Source organism: Ixodes scapularis, unplaced genomic scaffold, assembly GCF_016920785.2.
Source record: "Ixodes scapularis isolate PalLabHiFi unplaced genomic scaffold, ASM1692078v2 PGA_scaffold2__306_contigs__length_199485367, whole genome shotgun sequence".
NCBI lineage: Eukaryota > Metazoa > Arthropoda > Arachnida > Ixodida > Ixodidae > Ixodes > Ixodes scapularis.
Genome location: NW_024609857.1, coordinates 38221708 through 38246500, shown reverse-complemented (window position 1 = coordinate 38246500; position 24793 = coordinate 38221708). Strand labels below are relative to the sequence as shown.

General features: G+C 46.8%; 1 protein-coding gene across 1 annotated transcript in view; it reads right to left on the bottom strand.

The window, feature by feature from the left end:
- The window catches only part of LOC8038634 (filamin-A), a 92507-nt gene extending 68383 nt beyond the window's left edge, over positions 1-24124 (bottom strand). The window contains exons 1-10 of the mRNA XM_029979107.4: positions 23973-24124; positions 23360-23772; positions 16882-17501; positions 16560-16800; positions 16297-16497; positions 15911-16048; positions 14419-14864; positions 13245-13505; positions 10730-10850; positions 9856-9974 (exon numbers count right to left, since the gene is read on the bottom strand). Of these exons, the coding sequence (XP_029834967.3) occupies positions 9856-9974; positions 10730-10850; positions 13245-13505; positions 14419-14864; positions 15911-16048; positions 16297-16497; positions 16560-16800; positions 16882-17501; positions 23360-23705 (2493 nt within the window). The 5' untranslated portion in view covers positions 23706-23772; positions 23973-24124. The remainder of the gene's footprint in view (positions 1-9855; positions 9975-10729; positions 10851-13244; positions 13506-14418; positions 14865-15910; positions 16049-16296; positions 16498-16559; positions 16801-16881; positions 17502-23359; positions 23773-23972) is intronic.
- Between the last annotated feature and the right edge of the window lie 669 nt (positions 24125-24793).

Below are 24793 nucleotides of genomic sequence, written 5' to 3'. Positions count from 1 at the left end.
CACTCCACGCAATAGAAGTCCCAGAAAAAAATTTAAGAAAAACGAGCAGCGTTCACCCCCTCAACTCGCAGCCAGAACAAGAGGCCACGTGATCTGGAGCCGATTATATGCCGCCGGTGTTGATCATAGCCACGCGCTGGGGTCGGCAAAGCGCAGGACAAGCGCTGAGTTCCAGACATTGTTATGGCTCGGCTGTTGTCGTCGTTGCAGCGATTGGACACGGGTCACTACCCGAATGCTTCTCGAGCTAGCAATTATCACGAGCCCAAGTCGAGTGCCCACGCAATGCTCGGGTCCAATCTATGAACCGCATTCAAATATCGTCACTTGGGTGTACTGCGATCCCCACGTTACGTCATCAAATTTTACAAAGGAGAGATTAAATGAAAATGATCTCTTTTGTCCTTGAAATTACACCGCAACAAAGGAGTTTCTTGGCCAGTGGCGTTGCGTGTGGGTATCCTTAAGTCCCAGGTGTGCCAGTAATCTCGTGTAGAGTGAAAAACATTCCAATTGAATATCGTTGCCAAGGTCCTTTAAGCGCCAGTGTTCCGAAGTTGAAATGATTCTGAAACCATTCCGAACTCCGCGCTTTTGCGACCCCATGGAATAGAATGGGAATGAAATGGACTCGGTTCTTATGCGAGCTGTGTAGATCTTCAGTTATCGCGTAACAGGCGTCGCAGAAGTCACGCCAATGTCAGCTTGACTTTTGTAACGCCAATATCGGCGAGACAAGTCACGTCGCTAATAGGGGTTAAAAAAAAAAAAAGACAGTTTTGTACGGCAACATAGGAGTCACGGGCCAAAAAGTGTAAAGTGTACGCTCTTGCTTGCACAAAGCTAGCACATGGACACAGTGACCATTGTTTTAATTACACATGCCCGTTTGAAAATGAAAGTGGTGTCTCCAGTGAAGCAACCAAAACTGAAAGGTTGAAGACGAACAGGGTGTTAAGCAAGATGTCATACTTAGCGCCGCGAAACGCAACAGAAGCTGTTGTGACCGCGCGTTATTACAGAACTGGTGATCAGGCTGGACCTTTTACTAAGGCAGGGCGCCAATTAAAATTTAACCCTATAACCGCCATCCTTTAATCGATTAATTAATCGATTGATCGGTCTTTTTTATTCCCATAAATATTGGTTTAAGAAAAAATATTGTTTGTTTGTTTTTGCTGAGCATGGTGATAAACGGCGCAATGAACAATTTCGGATTTTAAATCAAGCTTGAACTGTACGTAGTTGAGAACAGTCAAGCAACACCCACACTCACCAATTATTGTATTACTTCAGCGGCAGAGACAAAAGGGTTTGTCATTATTCTCCGGAAACATAGAACTCTTGATTGTTCACGATAGTATTTGCTGCGCAAAACGGACATTCGCACGGCGTTGAAGTGGCTGCAGGACACGTATAACCCTTTCCACTTGTTTGGAGTTACAGATCTCGCCCCTACAGTGAGTCTGCTCTCATACAAGTGTTCTCATCCACATCTTTGTGGTGAAAAAGTTATATTTCTATTTATTTTTGTTTGTCAAATTTTAACCGATTAACCGGTTAAAAAAATTTATCGTGATTAATACATTAATTGATTAATCGGTAGGTTAATCGATCAAGTGGCCAGCCCTACCTTTTACGCTTGATCGAGTAATCGATGTATGCAGTGCCACCAGGTGCCACCACGCGCTTTCTGTGACCATTTCTTGGCTTATTAGAATCAATGCTTTGGGATAGTTTTGCATGTTTGTTTGTTTTTTCAGTGGTTTTTGTATCTGTAACGCAAGCTTTATGCTTTCCTTGCTAGTACGAAGGGGGACCCAAAAGTAACCGGAATGATTTTTTTGAGTATCAGCTTCCGCCGCTAGCAGCACTTACCGACACCCCTTCCGAGTCAGGTTTTCAACCGGCGTTGTCTGGTAAAGTTCTAGCGGCATGTCGTCAAATTGTTCCGCAAGCTCTTCAAAATCATTCCTCGTTTCTTTTTTTTTTTTCAATTTTGATTTGATGGAAGAGCGTACAGTCGTGATATTCTGTTTTCTTTTAGGCAAAACGGCGGCGAACCTCTTTGTAATGCTTCAGACAGCTTACAAGAAGGTTCTATTAAGAAATCGCACGTCTACGAGTGGTTTTTATCGGTTCAAGGCCGGTGAACTATTTATCGACGACCAACCTCGCCCAGGGTGACCCTCATCCTCGATCCCTAACCGATGAAAAAAATAAAATTCGGGAATTGTTCACTGGTAGTTTGTTCCTCCTGGTGAAACTGTTAATCAGGTGCTTTACCTGGAAGTTTCGCAACGCTTGCGCAGCTCAGTGAGGCAGAAACGCCCCGATTTGAGGGAAAGGGTGGATTCGTGGTTCCTACACGACAATGCCAGTGCAACAGTCTTTTAACAAAAATGGCATGCCATCGCTTCTCCACCGCGGTTTACCGGACCTCACCCCGTGTGACTTCTTTCTATTCACCCCCCTGTTTTCAACAACAGCAACTATTCACCCGCATGAAACAAGTCCTGAAAGAAAAATATTTTTTTTTAAATGTGGAAAACCCCTCAAATTCGACATTTAAAAAAAAATTTATAAATTATTTTGAAGCGATTGAAAAGAAAAAAAAAAAAAAAAGCACAACATGCCGCTATATATCTTCAGCAGACGACGCCGGTCGGCAAACTGACTCGAAAGGGAGTGAAACGGGTGCCGCTATGCGCTGCCAGCGGCGGAAGCTAGAACTACCGAACGCCTCGCCCTCCAGAAATTCATTCCAGTTACTTTTGGGTCCCCCTCGTATTTAAACGTAGCTCTCAAGAGCCATTTTTTATCTTTACGAATTAGCGGAATGAAATGGAACAGTTCAGACATTCCAGGAGTGGGAATGGGCCTAGTGCTCTAATTCCTAAAAGTTGAAATGAATGAAATTATCGGAAACTCTAATTCCCCGGAATGAAGTTTGAATGTAATGCGTGTTCAAACCGAAACACTCGTAAGCGTTTGGGAAATGGTTTTTTTTTTTTTTTTTTTTTTTTTTGTGTTACAATTAAGTATAAGATATGGGACAGCTCCTGACAACACGTATCCATGTGCTAAAAACAACAACAAAAAGTTGAATCGGCGACATTGCTTTTCCAGGTAGCAAGCTGGTAGCCAATGGCCGCGATCTTCGGAGGATACCCCTCGAACGTCGATGATTAAAACACGTGATTATCGGAAGGCTGGTTCACAGATTTGAACCGGTTGCATCCAAATGCAACCGGTTGAAATGACGACCAAAACACTGCAACAACCGTGACTCATGGATTACTTCGCGAAGCTATCCCTTGCATCGCTTGCCATGCTGTATATGGTGAACACTTTTCCCGGTGACTTCGTCGTTACGGTCGTTTGGACTGCATGCAAACGCAACCGACGCTGATGTGTATCCGGCCTTTAGGATTGCGATTTGAGCCGTCGAACTGAAATAATAACTGAACACTGCGCTCAGTGACTCGGATGACGTCATATAAGTATTCGTGTGCTCCATCACTTAATGGGCCATTAGCTTAGGTCACATTTTCGTGTACGTGCGTTCACTGGGAAAGTACTGTAATAATTGATAACGAGCGTGTTGGTGAACAACCAAAACACTGATAGGTGCCTGGGAAATTTTTGTATAGTTCGTTAGTGTTACAATTAAGTATAAAACATGGGAAATCTCCTGACAACATAAATCCATGTGCTTCAAAAAAAAAGAAAAAAGAAGAAGCTTAGTTTACGATTTTGTTTCTCCAGGTAGCAAGATGGTAGCCAATTCGAGGAGGTCGCAGCCAATCAGGGACGCGATACTTTCACTAAAGTTCAAACACGGAGTTACCGGTCATCCCAGGGACGTTAACGAGTTGTGTATTGCTGCGACAGGAGTTCTTGGAATAGATTTGTAATGAAACCAGCTACTCGACTGCTGAAACTCAGAAATGTTTGAGGAGGTCGCAGCCAATCAGGGACGCGTACTTCCCCGTGACTCTTGTGGCGGTGATGTTCACGGGATTCGACATCGTTCTGGTTTGCTACGATTTGTTTCCGCGAGCTATAAAGGCTTCGAGGTTGTGAGTCAGGATTGACAGTGATACTCATCTATAAAAAGTCTAGCCACTGTTTCCCGTACTTTTCTTTCAAAAAACAAAAACAAAAAACGTTAACAGACTTTTTTTTCATAACTCTGCCTTCAGTTGGGAGCTGCGGAATCCCTCCACAATGGCGGACACAAAAGACAATGGCAAAGGTGGAAACCTCCACTTCGCTTCGCTTTAAGACAGAGTACAATCAGAAGCTAGAAGAGAAGCAAACACTAACGCTCAAGCTAAAACCGCAATGTCACGGCGCCCTTTCTGCGTTTGGTTGGACTAGAAGACAACAGCACGAACACGTAGAAAGTGGCGAACGCATGACGTTGCGCTTTCGGGATGTTCGATTGGCTCTTCGGTTCCTAGCAATGGCTAGGCTCTGACGCGTGGAAAAACGAAGCGCAAAAATGCTACTAATTCCACTTAATTACCATCTTATGCAATTAGTAGTACGTTCCGCAGTGTCGGTTCTGCCGCCATTGTGCAGTGGTTCCGGCATTCTAAGGATAGGCAGGTGACTTGCAAAAGCTCTCTTGTGGGGGCGCCGTTACAGCGGTTACTATGTGTCAGTGTGGAGAATAAAAATCAAGATGATTTAAATTGTGAGTTCAATCGTGATTCAAGTTGTGATTCAAATCACACCAGTTTTACTGCCATGATTTAAGTCGAACTTTTTCCGAAGAAATAATCCATCAAATACTTTTTACTTACTGTGTGTCTCTCATTAGATTCTTTTAATGTTTTATGTGGACCTATTTAATATTTAAATAAAATATTTACCGAGCAAAATATTTGTATCAGATGGAACGGAAACAACTCTTATGAGTAAATCAAGGCGTTGAGCTTTTTTCTACGTTGCACTTTGTTTGTCAGCTACGCAATGTTCCACCGCAAGCAAATCAAAACGCGAAAGAAAGAAACCAAAACAATAAAAGCGATGCCCTATCGCAAGGAAACCAGAACGGGAAAGAAAAGGAGAATAAAGCGTATTTAATAACAAAATAAGCTGCTTTTGTTCTAGTATGGCGGGTTTACAGCAAGCAATAAATATATATTGATCAATTTATCAATCAATCTACCATGCTTACGTATCGTGATAAATAATATTTTTTTTACTAGGCTCCGTGATTTAAGTCAAAATAATGACCTAAATAAAATAAATCTCGCTTACTTATTCCGTAAAAAATTATATATGGACTTATATATGTTTTTTTTTTTTTTTTTGTTCTTTTTACAAAATAAGTGAACGAGAGACCGGAGTTGGAGCTTTTGCAAGTTGCAACGTCAGGACGCAAAGAGAAGTCGCTGTGTGCGAAGTCTGCCTCAGGACTGTGGCGCCATCTCTTGACTGGAGTTACTTCCACAACTTGCCCTGTCGACTTGTGTTCTCTTTCCATGTTTTTTTTTTTTTTTTAGGCGCCACGTTTATTTTTGGCTCCGGTCCCGCAGCAGTATTATGAGAGTAGGCCTTTCTTTAGCATAGAATTTAAGCCTAGAAAAACACAAGCTAGTCAAGTGACTCATCCGGCGTAATTCCCAGAGTTTGGGAATATTCGATGTGTCTATTCAGGTTTGAATAGACGTAAAAAAATGCATATTAATACTTTTGACTTTTGAATAGGTATATTATTGTAAGCGAAATAACAGACACTTTTTAGCTAAAACTTTTAAATGTATTTTTTTAATGAATTAATAGATTGCCTTTGCTCTTGCTTCCCATGAACAAGAATGTGGAAAACCATTTGTTGAAGAAAAAGAAATGCCTAGAATATTATTTTTTTTATATATTTCGAGATTCGCCAGCAAACAGAACGTTAATAGCTTCGTACCAACATACTTTGTGTGTGTGTGTGTGTGTGTGTGAGTGTGTGGTGAACACATTAAAAAAAATCGTTAAATAAGTGTTTGCGCGTTCACTTAAAGACAAACGGAGAGCTGACAGATAGACCCTCTTCACACATGTCAGCACTCTCTCCATCGTTCATCTATGAATGTAAATGAATCTTCCTGAGGCTATCTGAGGTTTGCTTAATAGAGGCCTTGTGGCTTCGCGGCTTCAACCGGGTGAGTCAAATAAGTAGAACATACATTAATAGCTCGCAAAAATAATGTTCCCATAGGCTACGACACTGCAAATTAATTATTAAGTGGGTGCAGGGAAGTAATTTTTTTTCGTAAAAATATGAGAGAAAACTTTGTATCACTCAAGATTTATAACTAAAACTATGATTCTATGAATCACGTTTAAATTGTAGGGTTCCATGTTTTCGGAAAAATCCGAAAAACTGCGAAAAACACGCGCCGGTAAAATTTTGATCATTTCGTAATTATCCGATAAACTCCGAATTTTGATCTGCCTACCCCCCCCCCCCTCCCCCCTCCCCCAAATAAGTTAAATAAAGAGGGTATTTCACAAATAAGTTTGATCAGCGCACAGGGTCAATGGTCACGGGAAAATGCCACCATAGTTATCTTTCAAATATCGGATCATTGACAAAAGGGGTCTTGCCGCTTATCTTGTCAAGGTTTGGGACTTTCGGGTCACGACAAAAGCCTCTGTATTGGTTTCCAGTTTGGGCCATACTATTTGTGTTTTAAGAGGAAGGAGAGGTTGTGTTCTTGCAAGAGTTCAAGCTCTGGACCAATGTGGCGATGCAGGCGAGTTGTTTCATGGTTACAACTGGTAGTAGAGCGCAGGGGCAAAGAACAAACAGTTGGTAGAGCGCTCCACTGGAAATGGAGAGGTCCCTGGTTCGATACTCTGACCAGGTGGATTTTTTCGACCGCGCACCAGCCACCTAGCTATGTTTGGAGATTTGCGTTTGTCCTTTGTTCCTTTTGTTCCCCTTCTCGAGGGATTATTTTCGTGATTCTTGTCCAGCTGGCTTGCACCTTTGAATTTAATTGCATTATAATCATAACCTTAGAATGCAAGCCTTTCACTCTTGTTGGTGTTAGACTGATGGCAGCTGATAAAGCCTGTTAGCTCTACTGACGTCTAACCCCTGGTTAGCTCGGTTGGTAGAGCGCTTCATTGGAAATGGAAAGGTTCCGGGTTCGATAGCCGCATCAGGCGGGTTGTTTCGGTCGCGTACCAGTCACCAGCTGTGTTTGGAGATTTGTGTTTGTCCTTTGTCCCTCATGTTCCCCTTCTCCAGGGATTATTTTCGTCAAAGAAGTAGACAGATAAGTCCTAACAAGCAGAGAAGCAACGATTAAGGACCAAAATTTAGGTAACCGAAACTGAGTGGAGCTGATAAGATCAAGCTTGCTTGACTCAAGGTATGCCGAAGCACCCAAGAAACTTCGTAGACCGAAGTTTTTCAGCCCGAAGAGTGACCGAAGAAACGAAGTCACTCTTCGGTGACCTCGCATTTTTACTGCGCTTATGTCACGCTAAACGCGCACATAAAGGTTAGGCACAATGTCTCTTCACTACTAATGCATGGGTTTTCGTGGGGTTCAGGGTAATATTTGAAGTGAATGGCTAAGCAAATTAAATTCTTTCCGTTATTGAGCGTCGTAAATGTATCTGCAATCAAGGATTATCTTAGGGTGATATGAAAGGGAAACTAAAGCAAAACTGTAATATTTAGACCATTGAGTTGCAAATTTTTAAAAATATTTTGAAGGAGCGGGAGTCGGGCCTTTTAGAGAAGTACAAGACAGATGACTAATTTAAGAAGCTGTGAGGGATTTTGGATAGGCTGGCGTTCCTTCCACCCCAGCTTGTGTCCGAAGGGCTAACCTACATCAGGGAAAAGTCTACCGGTGACACCGGCGACCAGCTGTACTACTTTGATGGCACGTATGTCAACGGCCCCTTTCGTTATGCTTCTGCTCCTTCTGCGGCGGCACTTAGAGCGAACTTTTCCCTTTGCCTGACTGTGCGCCGACGACGACCTGTGTTTCCCTTTGAAACGGCGGAATATGTACGACGCCACTCTTCAAGATAAAGACGGGATCAACAACACCTGCGAAGGATGATAATACCGGATATCAGAAGCCTGTCGGCCACGCCTATCCTAGCGTCTGGAGGCTCTGTGAATGCCTACAGCAAAATCAGGCGCTCGTTGCCACGGCATTGTCACGGCATTCACACAAGCCCGGAGAGGTGAACCTTCAGAGAAGCTGGTGCGAAAAACCACTCTGCGCCTGCAGAATTATCTGAAAAATATTTCTGAGGGGCTCCAGGTACACCCAGATCTCCCAAGACTGCTGGAGCTAGTAAGGAACTGCATTCGCTTCCAACCAATTGATAAGTCAACTTGTTTCTACTCTAATCAACAAACCATGCGCCTGTCAGATTTAATTTATCGTTGCATTTTAGTGTCGCACGCAAGCAACTTAGTTGTCCGCACTCCTGATAAGACCAACATGAAATTCACTCTCGGGGCCCTAAACTCGTCAAACGCAAAGTTGGAGTCGAAAGTTCGCGGAGCGCGCCGATTGGACGTCGGCGAAAAAAGCGCGCATCGTTGTGATAGACCAATCGGTGCGCCCCGCCAACTTCGGCCCCAACTTTGTGTTCGACGAGTTTACAGCCCCTGGTGAGCTTTTTTGTCCGGGTCTGAGAAAAAATGGGTGAGCTTTTGTCCGGTGAGCTTTTGTCCGGTGAGCTTCTGTCCGGTAAGCTTTTGTCCGGAATTCACAAATTCGCAGCACGTAAAACTGATTTTTGATTTTTTTTTTTGTTTTAAAGTGGGATCGATTGCTTTGATTTATTCGATATGTTTTTTTAACATCTATTTAAAAGTCATTGTTTATATTGTCTTCGTTTCTTCCTGACGTCTTTCCTTTCAAAGTTGTGCCATACCAGCTTGCAAAATTGGGCTCACTTGATCAAGCTGGTTCATACATTTGCGTTTCGGTGCGCCCGAGTGCGCCGATATCCCTCGCGACTGTTTACGACGGGAGAGCAGAATGGCGTTAACCTGTCAAAAGGCGCCTACACTTTTACGAATCATTCCTTAACCGTAGACTCGAAATGAATCGGACAACGCTACGAGCGACCATTACCCACAAATATCGCATTGATCTGATATCGTACCATACTGCGCAACCTTCAGTCTAATTCAGAAAATTTACGCAGATCGGAAAAAGAGGGGAGGTGGGCGGGCTGAATTACCCGCTAGATGGCGCCATTGTATTAGAGGAAAGGGCGGCAAAATCGAGGGAGGAAAAATAGAGATTAAATCTCATTAGGCCAACTTAAAACATCAGTTGATCCAGAACTAAGGACACTATTTGGCCAGGTGGCGCAAGCCACCGCCCGATCCGCAGCCGCCGTCCCTCTATCCATTCGTTAATCCACTCGTCCCTCGTGAGCTGCGATGTCAACAACACTGTCGACCACACACTCAAGCGTAAATCTGTCAACCAGCCTTCAAGTCGCCGTCACATTGCCAATACATCATAGGAAAGACAGCCTGCAGACAGTGCCTGAAGCGTGTTTCTTCCTTGTATGGCGGCCCTGTTCACATTAGTCATACAAACACTGTCTGCATACAAGTTCGAAGCAGACGTACCATGTATGAAGCAAACGTGATTCGAATATTCTCGATGCGCGTCCGCAGATAAGTTCTGTCATCGTGCCTGCAGACCACACGAGTGCGTCTTGTGTATGACGTATTGGGCAGTGCGACTGCGACCTTATTCGCGCATATGCGATCAAAATTTGGGGGTTTTACGTGCCAAACCTACGACGGGCATCTGGCACGCCCCAGCGGGCGTATACGATGCCGGCTGGACTCACGTAGTGGATCCCAGGGGTCGGGGCGGAGTATTCGCAGGTGTAGGTGTCGTCTTTGTTGTCCAACACCTTGACCGGCACCGGCCTGTTCTGCTCGTCGGTCAGCTTCACTTTGGGCTTGGCTGGAACGTGACAGAGTGGTGTTGCACACTCTTCCGCTCAAACACGCCGATGCTTTCGAACCAAAACCCGGGATTATGCAATCACTAAACCTTAAAAGCTTCTTTTTTTATATATCTTCATTTTATTGTACGTTAAACCAAATTCTCCATACAAACAATTGGGAGGAGATGGGGGGCAGGGGAGGGGCAAAGGGGGATGGGGGCTAAATCGATACTTAAAAAGGCGAGCTAAATATCTCGAAAAAACGCCCCCCCCCCCCCCCCTTCATAACTTACATAATATAACTGATCAAGCTTTATCAAATTCCACTCGGTCTGCTTCCTCGACAAACATTTAAAGTGAAAAAAAAATCATTTACGAAGGAAGTTGGGCAAGCGACAGGACAGAAGAACGAACTTTCGGCCTAGATACGTCCGCACGCGACACTGGAAATGTCAAGAGCATGTGTAACGCTAAGCTGAGGGTTCCCTGCAGTAAAACAGCCCAGCCACGAGAATCTGAATCTCAAAGATACAATTGTAAAAGAAGGGGGGTACAAATACGCGCTAAAACTAATTTACTAAATATGTAAGCATTATTTTCAGGCAATGTCGTTAATTTAGAAACACTAAAATATTCAACTGGGTGGTGCAAAGCCCTATCGCCCTAGAGGTGTAAACGTTCAAACCTGATTTTCGCTCTCTAGAAATTGGAGAAGTGCCAAACTGAGACGGGAAGTATCGTCAAGATATGGACGGATTCGTAAGTATCTTACCTTTGCCGGCAGCTTTGCAGTCCACGTAGAACTTGGTGGGTGTCTTGGACGTGACGCCCTTTTCGACGCCCGGGCCGTACACTCGCACTTTGCCCGGGTCCGTGTTGTCGGCCACGTTGATCTGCGAGCGATGCCGTACCTCAGAACCCACACTCTTCACTCGAAATCTATTCAGTGTATGCTGCCTCGTAGAATTTGAACCCCTATGCAATTTCTAATTTCTCCGTCAGTTCCACGAAATACTAACTATCAAATATTGAAGAGATTGGTGTAGCCAAATATGAGCACATAAAATAACAAGAAAAAAATATACCTCGTGTCACAATTCCGCCAGATGCCAAAGTACACTGCGAGACACTATTAGTTCAAACAGGACGCCGGCGCTTTTTCTTTTCTATTTATCTTTCTCAGACAGTGTAATGATGGTCAGCAAACTTCACCGCTTAGATTATTGCCCTGATCAAGAACTTTCCGGAACACTAGTGAATGTTTTTTATAACAGCGGTTGCTTTATAGGAAAAAAAGTAAAACCTGGCAATGACTCGTTCACGCTAGCAGTGTCGCGCTGTGTACACTCCTAAAGAAAGTCCGTGAGCCCACTTTTCTTCGGAACACGGCAGTGGCGTAGGCAGGAGGGTAATTTGAATGACTACCCAATTTCTCCAGCCAGCCGGGAGTTGAGGACGACCGTGTCCGTACCCGTGAATTGTACAGTATATCGACTACTTCACGCGAAGATGGGAGAACCCCCCCCCCCCCCCCCCCCCCCCCCGATAATAATTTCTGGCTACGCTACTGAAACACGGAGAGAGCCATCGTGGCGATTAGGAAGCGAAGACTATCCCCGGCGATAACTTTTCTTGACAATGCAGTGGAAGTTGAGGAGAGCCCGCGCACAGTCTTATCCAGCGCTCAAAATGGGACAGGGAACGTGTGCCTGTACCCTTCACTGCATTGCAAAGAAAAGTATCGGAGCTCAGAACACGATTAAAGAAGAACGGGTAAAGCGCGATCCAAACCAACGCGTTTTTGTGCGCGCCTAGGCCGTGCGCTTCCCGGAAATTGCGTATTTCGTGACGTCGCGCTGATTCCTTGCGCCTTCCGGGCGCGCATAAGAAAGTTGGATGATTTCAACTTTTTCTGAACACGCACGAAAACGCGCTCTGATGTAGAAGGGCGCTCCTCTCCCATATCCTCTCCCGGCCAATTGGTGGATAGCCTCCTCTATACGGAGAAAGCCTGGCACATCGACGACGGAGCCATAGAGCGCGCGGCCGCAGGAAAAAGGAGAGGAGGAGCGCGCCGAATGGTGACCAATATGGTAGCGCAGAGCAGAAAGGGCAGACCTAGACAGCGAGCGCTTGGGTCATAAGCGGCCGCTCCCCGAACCACGCTTGCTTTTGTGTTTTCGTCACCGTCGTTTTCGTACTCAGGGAGAAACGGGCGCGGCGATTCGAAAGGGCGCAGGGAGAAACGGGAAAGGGTGGATGTTGTTTTTCCCCTCTCCGCGATAGCGACAAGAAAAGAGAGAGAAAAAAAAAAAAGATTGTTTCTGCGTTTGGCCGCTCGCTCTTTTGAGGCGCTAGCAGTCAAGGATCTCTCCGCTCCCGTTTCTCCGCCCCTCCTTTCCCATTTACGGCGGCCGTCTTTTCACGCGACGCGCCAGGCTATGGTGGAGGGCACCAGTCCCGTCTCCGCGTGTCTTCGCCGTCTGGCGCAGATGCTCTCCGCCCGCCCGAAAGCGCACCGTCCTAACCGGCGCGCATGCTTGTAACTCGAAAAGCGCACCGGAAAAAAAAAAAAAAAAAAAAAAAAGTCACGAAGTACGCAATTTCCGAAAAGCGCACGACCTACGCGCGCACAAAAACTCGTTGGTTTGGATCGCGCTTAATGTGCATGGAGACAACGAGCATGACGTTTTACTTGCGCACTATCCTTTACACACTACGAATTTTTCAAATTTACTCGTATTCTGAGCTCCGTCATTGGTTAACCTGTTGAAACCTCTTAAAATTTCTTAAAAGTAGAGAACACACTGGCACGCTGGCGCCATCTATGTGGTGACCCTGGAACTGCATTTCACAAGAGCGAAGGTTTTGCGGGATTTCAACTCGACTTGGTCGTCTGCGTCGCCGCCCGCCGTTGACCAGGGCAAGTTTTTTGGGCCTATTCTTTACGGAAAGGGAGCTACACCTTGTAATTTTACAAAAAAAGCTGACCCATGAAATACACCTTTGACAAAAGGTTTAGATTTCTACGTGCAGGCGTCGATTTTTTCGGTCCCTTTTGGACCGAGCCTGGTGACTTGAGACACCCTATATGTATACAAGAACCAAAAAGAAGGGGGGATGGGGGGCTGCAGAGTGTCTTTTGTGTCATGGTTTAGCAGGGTGACCGTGGCTTTAGCGACACAGAATTTGCACGGATGACTAGCAAGTTTGACTTCCAGTCAGAGGAAAGAGCGAACAGGACTATGAGGCCATGTTGTGCGATGACGTCCTTTTGTCTTCCTCACCCTGAAGGGGCTTCCGGGGACGGCAACACCGGCATAGTTGACCTGGACAGCATGCTTGTCGCAGGCTTCCGTTTTGTAGGAGCAGGCGTACGTGTTGTCGCCGTTGTCCTTCACGTTGACATCCACCGTGTTCCCCATGGCGTCGCACACCACACACTCGAGTGGAGCCTTGCCGCCCGCCTGGGTGGCGTCCACTGTGAAGTTCGTCGGCACGCCCTGGACCACTCCCGTGGGCTGCAGTCCTGGTCCTTGGGCAACGACCTGCGACGGAACGTTATCAGAAACAGAGCTCAGACGAAGACGGTCGGTCAACGAGGCCAGCTCATTTAACAACGTGTTGAAAAGTTACGTCAGTGCGAGTTATCCCATCAGCGACGTTGATCGAAACCAAATGTTTCAAACGCTCTGACGGGTCTGGTGGTGTATTCCGGTGGAGATCGGAGAGTGCGAGGTTGTGTGTAACGAAGCAGCTTCAGCGTGAAGAAAGGTTGTGTCAATCTAGATTGAGCAGCGTCAAATCATGAGCACTTTCATAGGGCTCAGAAGTGAATTTTGTTGAATGGAAATTTCTCTAGTGGTCAGTCTTTGTGCAATTTTGGCTTCTCACCTTTCCGCGATATGCGAGAGACTGTCCGGCGCAGTTAATTGTTCTCGGTTCAAACTAATTTATTAAAATCAAAATTTATAGTGGAATCAAGCAATAAAATGAAGGAAGTAAGTGAGCTTTGAATTAAAGCTCGCTGAGATGATTATCATGGCCATAAGGTGTCATTTACGCTACGGTTATGCCGTAACTACAGGAAAAAGCTCGTCGAAAACTAATCGTGGTATGAGATGGCGGTTAGCTAGAACGTTTTCTTCGCTGTACCTTTCCGACCCGGTATATGGCATAGTGATAGTGGTTCGCTAATGTCCAAATGTTGAGAAGCTGCTTTCGGGTTTGGTCACGTGTCGTTACGTTAGGACACTATTATTGTCTGATACACGTCAGCATAAGCATGTCAAGATCCTCCCACGAAACCTCCATGCTTTCCACTTCAAAATATCGAACGCTGCAGAGGGGGCGAGTGCAGAAGAGAAAACCAGAAATCACGACGAGCAGAGTACTTTGTGAAAGATACTTATTCTGCTTTTCTTAGCCAGCAACCGACATGCTATAGATAACGATTCTCACTTTGTCTGGCGCGCAGTCGCTCTGCGGCATGATGTTGGCGATCCAGGGGGACTTGGGGATGTCCTCGCCGTTGCAGAGCACGTGGACGGCGTAGTCGCCGGGCGCGGTCGGGAAGTACTTGACGCCGGCCGAGCCGTCGCCGTTGTCGTGGCACTCAATCTTGGCCTGGGACGGCCCCTCGATGGCGAATCCCAGCTGGCCGGTCTCGCCGTTGGTGTCCACAGTAAAGGTGGCCGGGTAGCCGACCAGGCCACCGGACAGGCCCGGGCCGTACGCGATAATGCGGGACTCCTTGTAGGGGCCCACGTTCACCTCGTACGGGCTGCGGGGGATCTCCTGGCCTCCGTACGAGATCATGACCACGTAGCGGCCTTCCTTGACGGGCATGTAGTTGCAGTCGAACGTCTTGCCCTTGGCCGTTATGTTCACCTTCTCTTGAACTCCACCTGCAGCGGCAGAGTGTAGCGCGTGTTTTGTAGCTAAAACAGCAATTTCTGGGGAAAAATTAACTTGTGCAACGAGGTACCATCTTCTAAGATGAATGCCTTTTAAGTTACACAGCGAAATAAGTCATGCTATATTCGCTTCCGTGTAGACCACAGTCTTCGCAGCAGTTTTACGTCATCACAACAAAAAATATCTTTTAAAAGGAACATATATTTTGTTTTTATTTGTATGCCAAGTGTCTTGCCAGCATACTCTTAATTTAGAGCATAATTACAATGTTTACAAAGGCGTAGTATATTGTCCCCGGTGGCATGCCAACATACTCTTAATGTAGAGCATAATTACAATGTTTACTTTACAACGGGGTAGTATATTTTATCTCGGGTGGTGCTGTTGTTAGAGAAGCACGACTTCGCTATACAATTTAGAACGAGTGCATCTCCTAAGAAATATTAATACCCTTGAGTACAACAAGCGCGTTATACAAAAAAGACATTAGAAAACAAAATTGCACATTTTACACCAGTTATACGTTTGTTTAAACTCTCCAGCTAGGCATGCTTATTTTAAATAAATAGAACAATACGGTCTCGCGCAGGTCTAGTAGAAATATATATACATATATTGGCCGCGCATTATCAAATGGTCGAAATGTTGAACATCGATATATATATGTATATTGGAGACAGAAAATACCATACAGATACATTATGCTGCGCATTCTCCATGCCCTTTTTTTCCGAAAAAAGTTAGATGCTTTACCATATATTCAAATACCGTGACACCATTTTTCGGTGACAGCCCATGCGGTCAAAATGCAAATGTTAAGGCACGAGAGTTCACGTGAAAACAGTTAACATCGTGATGGTGTGAATAATGTGATTTCATGTGTCATCATAATAAGATTCGGATACCATTTGTGGGTAGTGCGTGTAGATCCAAACCATGATTGCATAGTATTCAACTTGAAATGAGGTACCGTCGACCCGAGTCTATCGTTTCAACGCCTGTATATAGGGCTCTGATCACGAAAATCTTGTCTCACCTGGCCCCAGCACCTTGACCTGTAGCTCGCCATCTCCCGCATTCTCAGCGAAGACTCGGAAGTCAGCAACGTCCCCTACGCGGACGCCGTTCTTCTGCAGGCCTCGTCCTGAGGCCCGCACACGGCGGGGGTTGCAGGCTGTAAAAGAAACAAGACAAACTATGAGAATGCTGGCTAGACAGTGAGCTTTTCGATAAACCTGGTAGTGGAGGTACTGGGACACGGACGAGTAACTCCATAGTTTCATGTCCGTTTAAGCTCCAGATACGTGCACTTGTTTGCAGTAATAATTTAAATGGATATAATATGGATTTGGGAAGAGAACGCCGTAAGCGGGGATGCAGTGTTCCTCTAGCTGCGTCCCACACTCAACGATGAACACTTACGGGGACCCACGTTGACTTTGAAGGGGCTTCCGGGTACCGGTCTGCCGGCGAAGAGCAGGTTCACCTGGTGCGGTCCCTCCAGCGTGGGCATGTACTCGACGTGGTGCTCGTCCTCCTTGGTCTTCTTGACACGGACGGGGACGGCGTTGTGACCACCCTTGGGATCCACGATGTCGACGTCCACCTGGCCCTTGCCGGCGTCTGCAAAGGCGGCGGCACGGGTGCTCATCTCGTGACTGCCAAGACGTGCCCGGCTAACACACCCTTGGAAAACACGTCGAAGTGCGTGGGCACGCCCGCGCTGACGCCCGTCGGCTTGAGGCCAGGACCGGAAGCCTTCACCTTGGACGGGTCGCCCGCGTACCCCTCCACCTTGACCGGGAAGGGACTCTTCGGTACCTGTTTGCCGGCGAACTCCACCTTGACTTTGTGCGGACCCTCCTTCTTCGCCGTGTAAGTGGCCGTGTACGTCTTGGCCTTGTCGTCATTGTAACGGATGTCCACCTGCAGCGAGCGCGAAGAAATCGATGAGCACGCGTGACTGATAGACGTGGTACGCCCGCAGCAAGATTACGACCAACTCACGGGCAGCTGCTGTCCGGCAGGCGCCTCGACGACGGCCGTAACGTCGCCCTGCCCAGCGCTGAAGGTTTCCACGGTAAAGCTAGTGGGCGCACCCACGACGACGCCCGTGGGCTCGATACCCGGTCCGTAGCAACGGACGCGAGCGGGGTTGGTCTGCAGCTTGAGTGGAGCCTTGTCCTTCAGCTTGGCGTTAGGGAACTGGGCCAGGTAGGTCATCATGGACAGTTCATCCACCTTGGGGTTCACCATGTCCTCGGGCGTCACAAGTTGCGGCACACCTAGCCACTCCGAAGCCAAGTCCATGGCCTCCTTGGCGTTCTTCAGCGCGTTCTTGGGGTCCCAAGTGGCCCAGTTCGGGCACAGACCAGGAGCCAGGGCGTCGACTAAGGCACCCACTGCAGTGCCGTCGTTCCAGTCCGATGTAAAGTTGGTGATGGGCTTCTCTGGAAGCTTGCTCTGGATCCAGCGCAGCAGGCGCTGCTTGGGCGTTGGCCCGCTCTTGTCGAAAGCCGAATCGTCGTCTCCCTCCCACATGGGAAGGGAGATAGAGTAGTGCAAGATGAGAGTCCATATCAGACCCAAGATGAGCTTGAGCTTGCAGTCGACGATGTCCGAACTGTCTGCAAATGTCGATCAAGACGATACCCTGTATTGGTACACTAGAACAGACGGACTCAGTACCACGTTTTCAAATATGTAGTAGTTTATCAGTCCAGCTACGCGTTAACAGATAAATATCTGAGCTTGATTAATTGCAGCCTCTACAGTATATATTCCCTCGAGGTAGCTCGTCAATAATATTCTAAATCAAGGACAATCACTGCACAGCCACATGAAACGGCTAAGACAAATACACGAGAGAAAAATACTGGTTTAAAATATTTCTGTTCATAGTCGGCCCGTATGATTTACTTCGCTTTACTATTATAGGCAGGTTGTTGCTGTTTCCATAAGTGTAAAGGTGATCCTACGTCGAAAAGTACATGGCAGCTACCTTAAAAAATAATGGAAAATTTATTTGGCACTTCGAACAGTATGCCACAGAGATATTTAACAAATTTTGATACCTGCTGACTAGTAAAGCTAATTGTGTTATGCTTATATTTAACGAGCGGAAAGTTATAGTCAGTCCCTGTGGGCGTCTAGTGTCTCAGCTGTAGACGAGAAATTAAACCAGTGCAGTACAACTGGTAGCCTGGTATCTTTAAGAAGCACCATGCAATAGTTATACACGACCGCACGCTGGTACGATGCTTATCCAGATCGAAATGGGCAAGGGTGGGGTTCTAGCTCAGGATCCAACCATCCAGCATTCGCTCCCCGTGTCACTCGGTCAACGATGAAATTCAAAGCAACCTGTCTTCGAATCTATTATTAATATTATTACCTGCAGGCGTGGTACTGCTTAGACGCCTCGATGCGACTAAATAGAATGTGCGAAGGTGGGCGAAGGACCCATTACAAGTTCACTTCTTTTTTTCTTTTTCTTCTCTTTACCGCTTCAGCACTTTTAGGAGTTTCTGCGCGCACGCCACACAACAAAACACTCGAAGCACCGATCTCTTCTCTCCCTCTAATCATTCTCCTTCTCAAGCGGGAACGCTATGAAGATGTACTGCGCCATGCAGCCCCCCTCAAGAACCATTTTCTCGCTCTACCGCTCCCATCCAGGCGCCCAGGAAACCCAGCTTCCCTCGAGAGAGAGCGAAAGAGGGACACAACCCACCCGTGTTTCTATATCCGGACCTCCATGACATAACACTACGAGTCTGCCTATTTTCTTTATATATCGTTTAGGCTCTGCGGCAGAGGCATACAGCTCGCTTAAACTGTTTATCCGGAGACAGACTGAGGACGAGAGGAGACCCGGATTGAATGCCAGAGCGTGAAACACTCGCAAGTTATGCGAAGTGGAAGTCCAAGCCGCTTATAGCGTGGTGCGGTCCCTCGGTGCGCCAAGGGAATTAGGAGGCTGCAATGCAGAAGAGTGGCCGACAGCTCAAGAAAGGAGGGGCGTGGCTCAATTTGTTCACGCCTCTTGCTCCGCGATTCGTTCTCTGTCGTTCTTATCAGCTGACACCGCAATCTCGTTGGCGGCGAGGCGATAATGAGGTGCTCGGGACAGGTGACTATGCATAAAATTATATTCTCTGGCGTGAATCTCCCAAATGAATTTTTACGATAGGATATCAGCTGCTGGCTTTCAGTCCATTCTTTGCGAGAAAGGCTGTGCTCACGAAAGTGCCTGACAAATGAATCTTTTCTTTTCTTTAATTTTTTCAGAGTTATGTTATTGGATATAAGAAGATTCCAATTTAGCCTTTTGAGGAAAAAATTTTCTAAATTTTCTGAAGCTTCGTTTGATTCGATAAATACTCTATATGTAGCCCCCCCCCCCCCCCCCTTTCCCTCCAAAACTAAAACTTATTCAAACAACTTTTTTTTATTACTTCTTTAGTGAGGTCGAATAAAATCAACAAGAATCAATCCACAATCATTTAGGATTTTCGATATTCGGATATTTTAATAGAATCGCTTGGATGAAACAGCCTTTTAACGCCGCAATTTCTTTCGGCGCTATTTTTATAGTTGTTGTTATTGTTGTCATCCAATGCTCTTGATCTCTTCCCATTCCACTCATTCCGCCTCAAAATGATAGTCATTGGCAGCATAACATACACTGGGACATTAGCCGATGATTCCGCCTCCTCATCGGCTAATCTCCCAGTGGATGTTCTGCTGCCAGTGACTAGGGTTGCCTTCGTTCTGAGGTGGAATGAGTGGAATGGGAAGAGGTCAAGAGCATTGGATGGCAACAACAACAACAATAACTCAGCCAATCAGACTGGGGCATTAGTCGATGAGAATTCCGAAGAACCAATCACGAAGCATGCTCATAATAGGCCACACCTTCCGTCTCTTAAGCTATCCATGACCGTATCGCGGAATCAGTTTGATACTGCCAACGTCGTTGCATAAAAATGACTGGAAACTAGGGTTGTGCGAATATTGGTTCGAATCAAATAGTGCTGCGTCATTGATAGCCTTGACAGCGTAAGGAAAAGCCAAACCGACCGGTTCTTTCAACAGTGCAGAAGCTAGAGATGACGCTATTCGATTCGAACTACTATTCGCACACCCCTACTGGAAACACGAAGTCCATTCGGTGAAACCGGAAATGCCTCTCTGACGCTGCAGGATTGGAAGGCGAGGGAGTGCGTGGGTCGTTGCCCGATATATCCGTGACACCCCAAGCTAAAGTAATACAGGACTGGAATAACGCGGCGATAGCGATAGCTCTCACGCCACAAAAACTTTTTTGTTTATCCGTATAAAATTACCTTTCCAGCGGTCCTCACGCGGGCGAAAAAATGCCGGATCACTGTGCTGTGACTCGGCATTTTTTTCGCTGTGTTATGACTCGTCATATTATACGTACTATGACTCGTATTGTACCGAGTCACTGTGTTATAAATCGGCATATCATACGAAACGTTGGTATGATATTCCGCAGAAAAAAGCTACAGCGCATGCTCAGAACACGTCTCAGATTTAGGCAGACAAAGATGGCAGCGCGCAAAAGGCGCGCTGCCATCCCGTGCCATTTTGTAAACTTGTATTGAAGTTGTCTATACATGATTACAAGTGAGAGTTTTATTTACTACTTTGATGTCAACTCCTTGGAACAAGTGACATCATACACATATCTTGGTGTTCATTTAACTTAACCTTTCATGGAGACCCCATATCGAGTATATTACTAATCGTGCTACCGGCATGCTGGATTGCCTAAAACGTAATTTTTCCATGGCGCCCGTTTCGCTTACATTGGTGCTCTATAAAAGATTAATAAGACCTAAGCTAGAGTATTCAGCCTCCATCTGGTATCCCGGTAACAATACCGTCGTCACTGGTTTGGAATCCATTCAAAATAGATCATCCCACTTCATTCTATCGAACTATTACCGCACCGCCAGTGTCTCGTCACTGAAAAACAGTTTAACCTTACCATCTCTTTCACTTCGCCGTAATATTTCACACTTATGCCTTTGCCATAAAGTTTTATTTTCATAATCAATACTATTACGCCACCATTTCGTAACTCCCCCCTATTACATATCGTCTCGTGTTGATCACCAGCACAAACTTAGAGTCCCAAACTCATTAACCAGCACATTTCATTCATCTTTTCTACCACGCACAGCTGAAGAATGGAACCAGCTTTCCGGTTTGATCGTTGCCACAACTGACTCCAAACTTTTTCGAAGTGCCACGACTAACCCTTTTTTTGAGCTGACTACTGACCTATTTGTTTCACTTATTATAATCTGTTTACTGTATTGCTGATTTGTTACATTTTCCTTTCCTTTTCATGCGCTCTCCCTCTTTGTAGTGTCTTCGGGCCCTGAGGGTGCAATAAATAAATAAATAAATACGGTCTCAGGGCGCTGTCATTTTGCTGTTCGTGCGCTTATATATCGTCTGACAGTCAAACCTTGACGATGTATGCCCACGGTCGCCAGACTGGTGCCCCAACAGGGCGTTTCCTACTCATGGTGGCCAGGCTATAGCTTTTCAAGTGTGCCTGCTTGCAAAGGTGTAAAGCTTGGGGTATACATACTTATTTGCGTATTCTTATCTGTCTGGTTTTCTCTTTTATGTGACGTTAATTTCGTAAAGGACAATTTATACCTCTTTCTAAATATATTATTGCTTCATTGCCATCTTTCATTAAATTCAGCCTCCCGGCAATAAATTACCAGCGTTGTAAAGGCAGCCAAATATGTTGGCCATGAGTAGTGCACACTGTTACATCGAATCAATACTTCAACAAACATGGTACATGCGTTGTGCTGTAACAAAAAGGAAGCAACAATCTTGAAATTCACCTAGCGGAAAGAACAAAACGGGAAGAGGGCTGTTCAATCTTCTCCCCTCCTTTTTCCCTTCCGATAGAGGAATACTTATAACTAAGGCGCTCGTCACGAATGTAATCTTGAAATGTTTAATAATATGTATAGTTTATAATTTCAATATGTAATGAATTCACGCGCAGCCATAGCTTCTTTCAATCTCTCGGGTAGATGAAGTTAGACGTGTAACAAGTATCGTTTTGAGCAGCGAATCTAGCAAAGAAATAGGTTGAGTACGTAGTTATAGGGCGACAAAGGAATATATGGCAAGACGCGGGTGATGTCTCATGCAGAAACGAGACAACTTCAACACCACCGAGTTTAAATATAAAAAGAAAGCAGTCTCCTCGGTATATGAAAAGAGATCACGTAGCGTTAAACAAAGTACCTAGCGGATGTTTCTTCATTCTTACCAGAAAAACCAGTCCCATGTAAGGGCCGTAGTGGTTTCACGAAACATCCGCAATTCTTCCGCAGACATATGCCATTACTCATGTCCGCAACGCATAAACCGCCTTGCTCATACGCCTATTTAGGTCGTTTAGTCACGCTTTTTTAATGACTAGATGAATCGTGAGCGAAATAAAGCAATTAAGTTTAAGGCAGAGGAACAAAAACTTTACAAAAGTGCATTGTTATAAAAAGAAACCGTTGTTCAGAGCTCAAGTTCTCATCTGAAAAAAAAAAAAAAAAACACACACACAAAAAAAAAAAAACGGAAAGACATAGTTATCACGTCCAAGACCACGTTTGTTCAAAGCTCAAGTCCCTGTCAGGACGCACAGGCACTTAGATTGCGTCTCTTCTCGCCTATCTTTAAAAAGAAAAAAAATATATATATATATATATATAATAAAACTTCGTAGTACCGGTGATAGCATAGGCAAACAAACTTCATTCTTTTCTTACTTTTTTTTTTTCGGCTTGTTTTGTCTGCGGTGGTGTCTAGCAACTCTCGGCATCCTGCCAACTGTCATCCCAAGCGTTTACGTCTCGCCCTCTACTTCGCCATACATCCCGGGGGAAAAAAAAGAAAAGAAAGAAAAATTACAACCTCCAGACGCAGAAAACATTAGAGGAAAAACGCCAGCGACGCAAAAGGCGGTCAAGCCTCATCAATCAACCCTCCGGTCAATCAATAGACTTATACAGTAATGAGAGTGATGTTCGGTTCGAAGCCAGCACCCAGCTACGCCCCGCTCCTGCCCTCGCCCTTGTCACGTGACAGACGTCAGAGGCATCGGGCAAGCTCCCGAATCGCCGAACTGGTTCGAAAAAAGTGGCGCCAAACTTGACCCCTGCAACCTGTTGCCTCGAGCATTTAGTGAAACGGGTCTTCGGCGCGCAAAAACAGAACGTTGCCGCCGCGTCGGCCTCGCAGAACAGGACCGAATTCAGGTCGCCCTGACAGCGACTAAGCCTAGCCGGCACGACCGGCGCGCAGGTAACGGTACCCTCTCGGCTCGCCGGTATTTCGCCGGCGGAATGCGGCGCTCGCCCATGCTGGAAAGCTGAAACCGTACTAGCGCGCCCTGACGCGTGCTTGCATGCGTGCTCTCACTCACCGATGTTCACCAGCTTGATTCCCTCGTCGTTGGTGAGGAACTTGAGCGCCACGCAGACGTTCTCGAGCTTTTGCGAACGGAAGGTGGGCCGCTTGTTGTGTTTGGGCAGCTTCTTGCCCGACAGGACCTCGATGAGCGCGATCAGACGCAGTCCGTCGGCCAGGTCAGTCTCGAGCGACGCTAGCGTCTTGTTCACCGTCTTGAGGTGCTCGTTGGCCCAGCGCGTGAACGTGTTCTGCTGGATCCGCTTCCAGACGGCATCCTCAGCGAGTTCGCGCTCCATCACGTTCTCCTCTTCTTCGCCGGCCACCGCCCTGCTGCCTCGCCGATCCGCCGACGACGCCATCCTGCCTCTCGTCACTTCCGCCGCTGCTCTTGCGATGCTGTCCCTGCCTCTGCTGATAGCGGTCGACCTGTCGAAGCAGACACGCTCGTCAGCGGACCTCCGGCGCTCGAGCCGCGCCGGAGCCGGGACTTGGCACACGCGGGTCGGGAAACCAGCTGCGGGCCCGTACTGCGGCCCCGAGCTCTGGCGCCGCGCAAGTTGTTCGTTAGGCTGATTGTCTCCAGAGTCGTTAACGCGAGCGCTGAACGAAGCGGAGGGAAAACGTACCTGGCCGGTTAGTTCGCTCGTTGGCTTCCTGGCTGCCGCAGCTGTCCTCTCGCAAGGTGGCCGCTGTCAAAGAGTCCCGGCCGCTCGCCTCCTGGAGCCGCCCAGCGGCATTTCAGAGTCGCGCAGGCGGCGCTGCGCCCGCCGCTAAGAATAGCGGACGGGGCCAGAGCCTGCCGGAGTTCCTCCCCCGCCGCCACGGAGAGCCTAATTTGGCCAGACCGAACCTGAGATGCACACGTCGTCAGAAAGTCCAGGAGGGGACAGAGGTTGCGCGACTCTCGGCCGGCCCACTCCGGGGGAGGTTCGAACCCCGCGTTGTGTCCGCGTTCGAACCCCAAGGGTGAGGACCGCTCGACGAAGAGTTTTAGCCCCAGCTGGCGCCCGGCCGCAGTTCGAAGGGTGCGCTCGGGTATAGCCAAGGTATAGCTGGTGCCCCTCCCAGCTGAGCGTCCCCTCTCCCATCATCCGTATCAGAAGACATAGGGTCGACACCCCTCTCTCTGCTGGAGTTGGAACAGCGAGGAGCGGTGTGAACGGCGACAAGAGGGGGAAACCAAACTTCAAGCTTACACTACGGGTCATTGCCCTCGCACGGTACCACGGGTCTCCGATTTGAACCTGCACCCTGATTTGAAGACCCGGGTTACGTGCATTCAGATCACTGTTGAAAGCCCCAATTAAACGGGCTAGTGTATTTCGGTGTGTGTGTGCAGTTTTCCCCGCGACTCTGCAGTGCAATGTTATATATCTTGATTTTATTTGTTTATTTACATCAGGTACTATGTTTGACACTCTTAAGTTCAGCAATACATTTTTATTAG